We start from the raw sequence: 12,225 nt of genomic DNA, 5'->3' as shown, positions 1-12,225 counted from the left end.
ACCAGAGGGACTTCCGGACACAAAGTCGACTTTGCATGAGGACTTTCAGCGGCAACGGAATCCCCATAGGAAAGCATTGAATATTGAATAATGGGGAAATCCTATTGCGAGCGTGGTCATTGCCACGCATGCGCATTAGGTCTCCCATGCCGGCGGGGAATGGCATCAGCACTGGACCCAGGTAAGTGACATAAGGGAGGGGCCTTGACACAGGGGGAAGCTATAGTGCCAGGAAAACAAGTTTGTTTTCCTGGCACTATAGGTTCCCTTTAATATACATGGTAAATCTTTTCACTTGGCACTGCAGACACATGAAATAGTATCAAATTACCATGATGTAGACTTTACTTTGAACAGAACTCTTCTTTTTGCTAAATAAAATCTTTCCACTTCTTTATGGCCACCAGCAGCATTTTATTTCCAGACAAAGTTTTACTTGACCTGGAAGAGGATTTAACCCTACGGTGCAGTAACTGAAAAACTGCAATGGTTTACATTTCAGGATTAAAATAACAGAACATTGAGATGAAGTGGTCTTTGTGACTATAGTGTTTCTTTGTCTTAGCCATCACTTGATTGCTGCTGGAACACAGCTGACTGAGGAAGCTCCAGGAGGAGTGAAACGCATATCGGCAACCAGGACTTTTTATCTTAATCATTGTATTTCATTTTTATTTACTTTTTAGCCTATTTGTATTAATAAATAGATTACATTTTCAACTAAGTCCATAGAAGCCTCAAGTACCTTCATTTGGGGAAGTGCCAACCCCTTTAGAGTGGCACAAAGCCTACCACTCTCAGAGCCAGTATTTTAAGGCTCTATAACAGGTGAGCATAATACCTATTTACATTCTATCAGAAATATTTGTGAATTGACTATACTACACATTGCATGTTCCTATTGTTTTTATCTTCCTGGAGAAAAATTTCAGCAGTAAATAGTGGTGGGATGCTGCCCTAAAAAGCATACCAGTCCAATTTACAGAGCCAGACATGGGCTCTGAAAAATGTGAGTGATCCATTTATCTACCTCATTTGAAAAGTGCACAAATTGTAAATCTGCACTATATTATATATTTGCATCTTCCATATCTGTATGTGACGTATACAATCCAATCAAGACCCTGTAAGATAATTCCTCAACATTCATAGCTCTCCACTTAAGGTGTATATATATATATATATATATATATATATATATATTATATATACCAAATTCCTTTGTTATATTTATTGCATGTGGAATAAAGGGTAATCCACATTAGTGTACAGAGCGGCTGTATCTTTTTCATAACACATCTGTTGTAGCACACACTCTCCCAAAAGGAGATTTGTTTGGTTCTAATTTGCTGCTAGAACCGGTCAATCAATTAATGGAAAGTCATATTTTATTTATTTATTTTAAATTAGTACTGATAACACCCTGGACCCCAAACACACGGAAGATTGCATTATTTTGTGTTATTTTACAATGGACACATAGATGTTAACTCTTTGTAGTGAGTCTCCTGTGCACTACCTTGCAACATGGGTCAGCTACCTCTAAGGACAGAAGCACCATTTATATACTAAGGCTATGCATGATTGGATTGTCTGATCAAGTCAAAGCATGCATGTTGAGATACCCAGTGCCTGAGGTGGATGTAAGGATTTGTGAAAGATCTAGTTCTGAATTATCTTAATTTTAAGTCAGATAATCAGAGTTTCTGACCAAAGATGATTTTGGATACATGGCACCATAGAGCAAGGCTAGGTGAGGAGATATAATTAAAAAGAAAAGATACACAATTAAACACACAGGGGCTAGAATACATCTAATATATTATTTTACAAAATAAAAGTAATGTCTGTTTTCCTTTAAGATAAACAGTGCAGCAGAGTAAGACAATGAACAGCCTTAGAGTGCTACCAGGAAGCAAAACCAATGATATGAAGTAGTCATTAAATTTACATAATTTATAGTTTGTACTGTCAACGGCTATTTACCAAAGGGAGGAGGAAGTAGACTAACCCAGAAGGCATCAGAACTGGAAAGACCGGCATGTGTTAGTGTTGAGTGGAGAATGGCATATTTCTCAATGTCATTAAAGATCGTAGTATCCCTAATACAGGGCAGTGAGCTTACTGTGAATAATAGATTTCCATGAAAGGAACTCACAAGTGCTTAATATAATTGCTATGCAGGAGTCACTAGGAGTACGGATGCTCCCATAGCCTTGCAAACCTCAGATTTGATGCATAGAGTAACACACTTCTTCATATTGATAAACAGTGTTAGTGACAGAGAGCAGGCTGCAGAATGTAAAGCCAGCTTAGACAGCATCAATCAGCCCTGACATGTCATGGCTTACATCTCCGATGGCAGAAGCGATTTTTGTATACATCTTTTTAATCTACATAATTTGGTGATTTTGTAAAGCGGAATGTGAACCTGAAATTGTCTTGAACCAAATCCTCAAACATTTTGTATGTATATAAAATACAATACATTTTAATATGTATTGCTTCACCTACTGGGGAGAGGCGAAACCTCTTCTGTCACTTCTCTCAATGCAAGGCAAATCTTTATACACATATATCGGTAAATGTCAACAAATAGTAGGGAAGGCAGCATTGAGCTGTACAAGGAGATTATTATATATGAAATCTGAATGTAAATTATACTTGATACTCATTTTGGACTCTTTTTAAGGAAATTCTGGCCCCTTAAGAGCATAAGGATATCGTATGGCATAATGTTGTAGGTTAATATAGCATGATTAGGTGTCTTCTCCTTTAAGGACTTGGATGCTTGGGCATAATGCCATACATTCATGTGTCCAATTTGCAATTTGGATGAATGACAGGCTGGTTTAAGAGAGAAAACAAATATTATTGCTAAAAGTTCCTCTGTAGGATCTGGCTGCAGGTGACAGACAGAAAGGGAAGTGGATATGTGAAAAGCATGAAAATATTACATAATTAATCATAAGTTTGGCACCAACTATCAGAACTTTGATAACAAATACACACCGTGTTTTTCTTAGGCTTGGTTTGATTCGCCGTTGAAAGCGAGAGGGGTAAGAGGTGGGCTTCTGTAGTAAAAATATAATCCTCTATATCAAAGATAAGGTCTTCTCGCTCCGAAAACAACAAGTACAGATATTTAAACATTTCAGCCAGGAAGAAGGAATCCATCCTTTAAACAAAAAAAAACAATGAAAATGTTCAATAAGCTTGGAAATCTCAGATCAATGTAAAATGATTTTATTCTGTGGGTTTTTTTTCCACCTCATAAATTAAAGTTGTCATGAAGAAAATGGTTTAATTACTGTCAAAATGTATTAATATCCTACTAACTGCAAAGGATAAGAAGAAATCAGCAAATTAAGTACTTGTAGAACAAGAGAATTGGTATAACACAAGCGTTATTAGTGCCGGATACAGTTCAAATGAACTGTTCTCCAAACAGGAATCCACTAGATGGCTTCCTGGATTAAAACGGACCTTTGGTCCGTATCGGACGCTGGACGTCCTCACGCTTTGCACGAGGATACCCAGCGTCAGAGTTTTTCCCCATAGGAAATCATGAATGCCTATTGATTCAATGCTTTCCAATGGGAAGGTCTAATGCAAGTGCGGCATTTGGCACACGTGCGCATTAGCACCCACTCGTCGAGAAACTTTGGAGAGGGCGGATCAGGTCAGTATAGGGTTTTTAACCCTTTATTTACATGGGAGGGTGGGGTGAGGCAGAGTGAGCTATTGTGCCAGGAATCAAAAAAAGACAAACCTATCCTCGTGGCTTCCTGTGCGCACATCTTTAACTGCGGCAAAGCCACACGGCACTCGTGCATATTTATTCAGATTGTCAATGAGGGTTTTTCCAACCTCCAGATAGTAGGGATCACCTGTAGCCTGTGCAAAAATAAAATGTTTGGCAGATTGTCAGATATATAAAACACAAATGCAATATGTCGATAGGCAGATGTACATGTTTCAATATCAGGTAAAAACAAATGTATAGAGAACACTAGTTGTCCATGCACAATGAAATTCATTTGTATCGAACGTTAAAATGGTTTATTAAACATCCCCTAAGATGTGATACAAGACCTCTAAGGGGTACAAGTAACATTAATGAACAGTAAAGGATTATCATAGCACCAATACCATCGTGACAAAGAGCAACCTTTCACAAAAGTTAATTATTAAAGTTGTTACGTTTACTTTAAGGTAGTTTTATACTCAAGACATTCTATTAAATAATGAAGGAATTGAAACAAGGTGGTTTCTTACTTTATACAAGAAATATGTACTTTCTGCAAATTCTGGTCTTAATGGATGCTGAGCCCAGTGTACTCTGAAATCTGTTGTAAAAGCCTTGAAAGAAAACCAAAAATCCAGATTAAAAAAACAAACCAAAAAAAAAATAAAAAAAAAATACAAGAATCAGAAGATGACTGATGCACACAAAACTGCTACACATGAAAATAAAATAAAATAATAAACAATTATTTTCCTTTACTGCTGCCTGGACATTATCAGGGGTTATTTACTAAAGTGAGAATTTGACATTAAATTTGAAATCAATATAAACAACGGCTGTTAAATGGTTTTTGAAGTTTGTTTTTCTTTCTTTCTTCCCATCTTTGTACACGGTGTTGCAAGAAAAGTTTACAACTTCATATTGAGATTTATAGTCAAGAATAAACAGAATTATTTAAGAATATTAATGTCTCCATATGTGCCAGTGATTATGTAAAATGTAAAAATTGTTTATTCGTGCTAAGCCACTGTTCATTTATATTGTGCCCTGTAGGACCAGTTTGATTGTGACTTAATAAACTCAAAACCTGTACAGCTACTCCACAGGGTCTATATTGATGAGCCACAGCATTAAAACCACCTGCCTAATATCATGTAGGTCTCCCTTGTGATGCCAAAACAGTTCTGATGTGTCAAGGCATGGACTCCACAAGACCTCAGAACATGTCCTGTAATATTTGGCACCAAGACATGAGCAGCAGTCCTGCAAGTTGCAAGGTGGGGTTCTCCATGGATCAGATTTGTTGTTCTGGCACATCTCACAAATGCTCAAGCAGATTGAGATTTGAGGAATTTTGACAATACTTTGAACTCTTTGTCATGTACCATAAACCATTCCCGAGCACTTTTTGCAGTTTGGCAGGGTGCATTATCCAGCTGAAAGGGGCCACTGCCATCAGGGAACATTATTGCCAGGAAGGGGTGTACATGGTCTGCAACAATCTCTAGGTTGTTGGTACATGTCAAAGTAACATGTACCACCAACAATGAATGCCAGGACCCAAGGTTTACCAACATTGCCCAGAGCATAGCACTGTTTACGCTGCCCTACCTCCTTCCCATAGCTGAGCCGGCTATCCTGCCATCCACTTGATCTAAAAGAAAACGTGATTCATCAGACCAGGCAACCTTGTTCCAATGCTCTGTGGTCCATTGACACTCACACCACCAGTGAAGGTGTTTTTAGTGGTGGACAGGAGGCCATCAAGGGCACTCTGACTGGTCTGCGATTATGTAGCCCCATACACAGTAAACTGCAATGCACTGTGTGTTCTGACACCTTTATATGATGCTCTAATGTAGTCCTTAGCAACTGTAATGGAACAAGTTGCTCACCCTTCACTAAAGTGACTGACCCTCTCCTCCCCCCACAAACAATCAAGCATTTCATAAAGATTTAATATTCATGGAATGCTCATTAAAACGGTGTTGGATATTTCACTGAAATTTCAACTCTATCAAAAGATAGAGTATTTTTCCTATGTTTGACAAAGCTTGTCAAAAAAGCCCACCTACAGACATCAAGCTTTGTCATACTGGTGACAGATCAGTGTAAAAAGATTCTGTATATTGAGGATCCCGCGGCCTCACAGGAGCTTCCATAGACTCTTTTCTCGCAGCACATCACAGACATCGACTTCTGGCAGATGAAGCATCAGGAGCACAAAAGTACATCTCGGAAGAAGATGGCAACATCTGTGTGGGACAGGTTCAGCTACACCTCCAGGCCACCGCAAGCGGAGCATTCACATTTGGGGTGGTATGCAAAATATACATAGGCCGCTTTAAAGTATGCCTATGAATGCAGACTATACTCCTTTTCACTTTGATACAAAAATAATCTATTGTATTGCACGTTTATTGCCAATGTACAGCTTAACATGTTTACCTAACATGTAGGAAAAACACTCAAGCAAATGGAAACACAGACACTTACCTCTGGGAGAAAATTGTGCTTTTTGATCACCTGGTACAACATTTCATGGGTCTCTATCGCAGGTCTTATGTCTCCCTTTAAGACCTATTATGCAGCAGGATAAAAGCAACAGTGAGATATAAGACATTACATCAGTAGGCAGATAGAGTGTACTAACTGAAGGAAGAAATATTGAAAAAAGATACAAAGCTCTGTTTTAACATTGATTAAATATGATTATGTTGTTTAGGTTAAATCTGCCATACTATCCCCTTCAATAGAGCCTCCACGTTTCAAAGTGAAGCACTGAGGCTGAGATTATAGAAGACAACTCATTGCTCTCCATGATGAGAGTCCCTGGGATAATCCTTAAAGAAGAATTCAAAATATGATGAGCAGTTTCTTGCAGGATGATGTGGGTGAACTGATGCCTCTATCCAGATTATATAAGGTAAGGTTGCAAGTGAGAGTGATGTTATAGACCGGTTGGTTGGGTATGAGATCTACATAACCGTATCTAATGCCCATCAGCAGCAGCTTGGTTCTAGATGAAATCGCAGTATTTTAAGCATAATGATTACATTGGAACTGGTCCCATAATGTCAATGAAGCAATGCAGTGTACTAGGAAAAGATTAGAATGACAATCCTTTGCTGAATCGTTCTCTCCGTTCCATGAACATGTGGAACGTAATGCAGGAAATGCAGGTTGGGGACACAAGTGGTGCAATCTGGGTAGGCAGCATATATCTAAACGGAATCTTATGTCAATGGCATGTGAGGTAAACTGTAAAGTTTACTTAAAGGACCACTATAGTGCCAGGAAAACATACTCGTTTTCCTGCCACTATAGTGCCCTGAGGGTGCCCCCACCCCTCAGGGACCCCCTCCCGCCGGGTTCTGGGGAGAGGAAAGGGGTTAAAACTTACCTTTCTCCAGCGAAGTTGGGTCCTTAAGGGGTTAAAGCGCAGTTTAGTTTCCTACGGCAAATGAGTTTTAATCAAACAGGTTTATTCACTAAACAAAGAAGTACAGTGAACTAAAAAAGCATGTACAAAATGTGGGTGGGCTAAATTTTGGAAGAGATGGGTTGGTGGGAGAGGGGAATAATCGCAAACTCAGCTATGTATTTGGATATTATTGCTATTCCGTTTTCAATTCACTACAATTAGATATTTAATATAAGAACCACACAGGCTTTGCAGATTTTCACCTGAAGTCCTGGGAAAAAGGCAAGGAGGGAATCCATCCAGGTTCGGGCTGTCAGCATTGGTTTGTGAATATGTACATCGAGCAATAGAGGAGGCTGACTGATATAGCGCATGATGGCGTCATAATGCTGTGCATGGGAAAAGTAGACATGTTACAAATAGATCCAAACAGATTTTTGGACGCCAATTTTTTATGTTAACGATTGTTTTTTTTTTTATTTAGTTTTTTATTTCTGCAAACAAAAAGTGCACAAAACAGCAGATTAATAAAACTGAGTTTATTAAAAAAAAAAAAAGCTTACCGTGTTAAATCTTTTAAGGTAGTTGTCATCTCCAAGCAGTACGTAGGCCTTCAATAAATACTCATAATATGAATCAATCCCTGCGCCCACACCACTGTCTTAAAGAGAGATAGACAAACATTTCTAAACACATTTTTCATATTTAGATTGCTCTCCTCGTAATTCAGGGAGAGAGCACATTTCAAGGCATATATGCTCAAGTTACTAAATACCACGTAATTTCCAACATTTTTTTATTTATTTTTTTTAACATAAGTTCCCAAAGCAAGTAATAGAATTTACCATTCAATGCATGTGTTTTCCTTAACCCCTTCATAAACCAACAGCATTTATGCAAGGTAATGGGTTTCTTTTATATCACGATTATAAATATGTTAAATAAATATTAGTCAACTCTCTTACATTCACCACTGCTAATTCAAACAGAGGAACAGTAAATGATGACACACTCTTTCTCTTCCGCCCTGTACAGCTTGCAAGGATCAATGTGTGCATTTCTCCAAAACAAGGTCCAGACATGACTGGAGAGGGAGGGGTGGAGGAATATGTGTAGACTACAATTGTTGCCAAAAATGTAGGGACACTTTGCAATTGAGACCCAAATAAGCATTTTACGATAGTGTTTTCTAAGACTACCCATAGTTTTCAAAGCTCTGTACGCTTTGAGTTTTGTGTGGTGGTTTTTGGGTTGGAAAAGTTAGATCACCCCCTGTACAAGTCTCCACAGCCATATCCTGTCCCATGCTTCATGTCCCTACAACCACATCCCTCCCATAGTTCATCTACCCCTGTGGGAAGGGACAGGATAAAGGCACCCTGTCATATAACCAATGGGAAGATATAAATATTTATAGCATCCCAAAGATACACACAGATAACCTTTAGCATGACAGAGAGCAGTGTCTCCCTAACAACATGGCAAAGTGAAATGCTGAGCGGATTTCAGTTCAGAAGTTGTCAGGATATTTATATCGGCAGACATTTTGCGCTATGATAGAAATTAAAAGTGTATATTGCCAGAGTCACTCAAAACAGAGCAGACTCCATTTTGGATTTCAGGCTAACAAAGAGACACGAAATTTCTATCCTTTCTGTAACACTAACCACTTAGCCGGAGCTAAGGAATGTATTATATAAACAAACCAAGTGATACAATGAGTCTAACAGAGAAGAGAGATGGAATACTCTTCTTAATGTTAGCTTCACACAAGAAAGCCAGACACCAGTGACCAGATAAGACTTAGAAATTAATTTTACTTTCTAAATTTTACAAGATTCCCATTGTAAGTGAAAGGTGAGACTGAGTTTACAACTGTAATTTTAGAAATTACAGCAGGAATTGTTGACACACTGTCTGGACAAAACCCAAAGAAACTCTTTGAACTGACAAGTTCACTTAAGTTATGGCAGCCATATAGATAAGCCAAATTACGTCAAAATCGTCATCAGGAAAAGTTAACTCTTTCCTGGATAGGAAAGTTTAGTGAGGCGATACTGCCCTCTATGGACCAAATACCTAAATTGCTGTATGCAGGGTGACCCCACCTTCAATTTCCTATTGGCTTATCAAGTAATGACGAACAGAAAGTCTGGCCCTTTAAAAATCAGGATCACAGGCTAAGTGAGGAAGTAAGCAAAAGGAGTCAGGAGAAAGCAAGTGAGTCAGAGAAGAGTCAGTCGGAGTGGAAAGAGAAAGTTGGGCTTCCAGATTCGGACATGCAGAGAGAGGCCTATGACAGACAAACTCTCTTGATAACACTCAAGAAACATTCCTTGACACTTCGCTACCGGAGAACATCTAATGAGAACATCTACTTAACTGGTAATTATGCTGGTTTTATTTAATTAATCTAAATTAATTAAAAATCTAATAGCATGATATATGACTGGATAAATCACGGTCAGATTTCGATATTTAGAAATCTTAGTTAACTAAAGAATATATAGTTAGAACATTCCATTCTGCAGGTGGAATTAAGAATAATTATATATATATATATTATGTGATTTATCACATGTTAGCATACCGTTGTATTTATCCAGGTGTATTGATTTGCTCTAAATTAAGACAAGATATCTTTTTAGGCAAATTAAAATTCGGCTTATAGAATATGGTAGATTACTCTTATTGGATGGTTCCAGGAAATGATTAATGAGCGGGTTTAAATGTTATTTTAATTAAAATAGGCTTAGGAAGATCTAACCAGCATTGAAAGGGTTATTAGTTACCTGCTAGCCAAAGTTTTATGGCCTTTCGCTGCTGCGCTGTGTGAAAGGAGACTTTCTTTCTCTGTGAAGCCCCTCATAAATCTTGTCTTGACAATTGCTGTGTTAACCATTGGAATGTGTATTGCCATTGTATTGCATACCATGTTATACTAAATATTCATTGATTATTATCACGCATGTTACATATTATTTTATTTAAATTGTCACAATAAATTGTATCTATTTTTATAACAAATTGTGATTTTATTTATATGGAATACATTTCACTTGCATGATAACGATCTTTGGGATCTAGAGAATTGAAATAGTGGGCAATTCTCAACCGTTTACTATTACCATCCCATAAATATCCCCACAAAGTGTACTAACCATGCAAAAATGGGATGTCTGGCAACTAGGCTTCTAAACTTACTTTTTTATGCCTGGTGTACACACACACACACACACACACACACACACACACAATCATTATGTTTGCAGACAAGGAATGAGCACTCTTCCAGACTCAATGCATACCTTTGCGTACCCAGTCTCCGGTATGGATATTTATCGTTACACCAACCAAATTACTACTGCGCTGACGTTTCTCCCATAGAAAATCTAGTGCCTTTCGTGCATACTCCTGCAATAAAGAATGATATTAACAGTGATTGAAACATTTTAGATGTTATGGGGGAACGAGAGTCCAGGTGCCACCATAACCGCTCTGATAGGCTGAGAGCTAATATTCAGCTATATGCAAAATTACAAAGTCTGTTAAAAGGGCACTAGCACCATAATCACTACAATAGCAGGTAGTGGCTATGGTCCTTAGACTTGTTCTTTGAACAGTATATTGACTAATTTAAATTCACATATATTTCCCTTTTGTTAAACAAATGAAGGCAAAAAGTATTACAATTTACAGCATCCACTAAATAACTTTGCCATAAGCCAAAAGGAGTCGAGCAATACATATAAACTACATATGCACACTTGGCGTTTAACTTCTCTACTGCTGGAGGTGTAAGTTCACCTCCGGAAGCTTCATAGAGGTGTCATTTGCTAGTCACTGAAGTGGTTATGGTGCTTGGATAACTTTAAATATGAAATATATATATATATATATATATATATATATATATATGTAAATATTTGGTTTACTTGAACGTTTTAGTCAAGAAGTCTGTCTTTTGCAGCACACAATAGTTAATATCTATCTGTGAATTTTCTAGTCACTGACCAGGAGTAGATTTCTGGCAAGCGTGTCACATAACATAATGAAGGCATTACTAAGTTCATAATATAACACAATCCGTATATGAATGTATGAAAAACCTAAAACTGCAAATAACAAAAAACATGGAATAAAAACTTCATAGCAGAAATACATTTTTCACCAACCTCAAATATTGATATCCCCGTAAATCGGCTAAGAGCAGCAAATTCTAAGATTAACGTCCCCGCACAAGCTGTGCACGTATCCGTCTCCGTTCCTGTGCGGGCTTCTGGACGTCTGATCCCAAACTTTAAGTTAACCTGAATTAAATGTTATATAAAAGATTAGATTATGCAATTATGTATATGTAACACATGAAGGTATAAGGTTAAAGGAGCACTATAGGGTCAGGAATACAAACATGTATTCCTGACCCTATAGTGTTAAATCCACTATCTAGCCCCCTTTGCCTCCCTAAATATAGTAAAATCTTGTATTCAAGTCTGAAGCTGCTGCCTCTGCCTGTGAACTTCCTCTGACATCAGAAGTGGTGGCCTGATCCAATCACAATGCTTCCCCATAGGATTGGCAGGGACTGTCAAGGAGGCAGATCAGGGGCAGAGCCAGCACAATTCAAACACAGCCCTGGCCAATCAGCATCTGCTCATAGAGATGAATGGAATCAATGAATATCTATGAGGAAAGTTCAGTGTCTGCATGCAGAGGGTGGAGACACTGAATGTTTGGATGCATTTTATGCAACCTTGACCCAGAAAGGATCTCTAACAGACATCTGAGGAGCGGCCAGTGAAGTTATCACTAGGCTGTAATGTAAACACTGCATTTTCTCTGAAAAGACAGTGTTTACAGCAAAAAGCCTGAAGGTGGTGATTCTACTCACCAGAACAAATTCAATAAGCTGTAGTTGTTCTGGTGACTATAGTGTCCCTTTAAAGAACAGAAAATGTAAAACAGGAAGACTGATTCAAAACTACTTTGTTACAGTCAGTAGTATTCAAGGTCTGGGATGATGAATACGGGTTTGATTATTCACAAAAGGCTA

General features: G+C 38.0%; 1 protein-coding gene across 3 annotated transcripts in view; it reads right to left on the bottom strand.

The window, feature by feature from the left end:
* The window catches only part of EDEM3 (ER degradation enhancing alpha-mannosidase like protein 3), a 78,518-nt gene that overhangs the window by 19,156 nt on the left and 47,137 nt on the right, over positions 1-12,225 (bottom strand). For all 3 annotated transcript variants that reach the window (XM_063426202.1, XM_063426203.1, XM_063426204.1), the window contains exons 7-14: positions 11,348-11,482; positions 10,481-10,586; positions 7,736-7,833; positions 7,436-7,561; positions 6,245-6,328; positions 4,279-4,362; positions 3,773-3,897; positions 3,013-3,178 (exon numbers count right to left, since the gene is read on the bottom strand). In XM_063426202.1, coding sequence (XP_063282272.1) covers positions 3,013-3,178; positions 3,773-3,897; positions 4,279-4,362; positions 6,245-6,328; positions 7,436-7,561; positions 7,736-7,833; positions 10,481-10,586; positions 11,348-11,482 — 924 coding nt within the window. The remainder of the gene's footprint in view (positions 1-3,012; positions 3,179-3,772; positions 3,898-4,278; positions 4,363-6,244; positions 6,329-7,435; positions 7,562-7,735; positions 7,834-10,480; positions 10,587-11,347; positions 11,483-12,225) is intronic.

The sequence above is a fragment of the Pelobates fuscus genome, chromosome 7 (genome assembly GCF_036172605.1).
Source record: "Pelobates fuscus isolate aPelFus1 chromosome 7, aPelFus1.pri, whole genome shotgun sequence".
Classification (NCBI taxonomy): Eukaryota; Metazoa; Chordata; class Amphibia; order Anura; family Pelobatidae; genus Pelobates; species Pelobates fuscus.
Note: the sequence above shows the minus strand (reverse complement) of the source record. Positions and strands in the feature narration are given on the sequence as shown.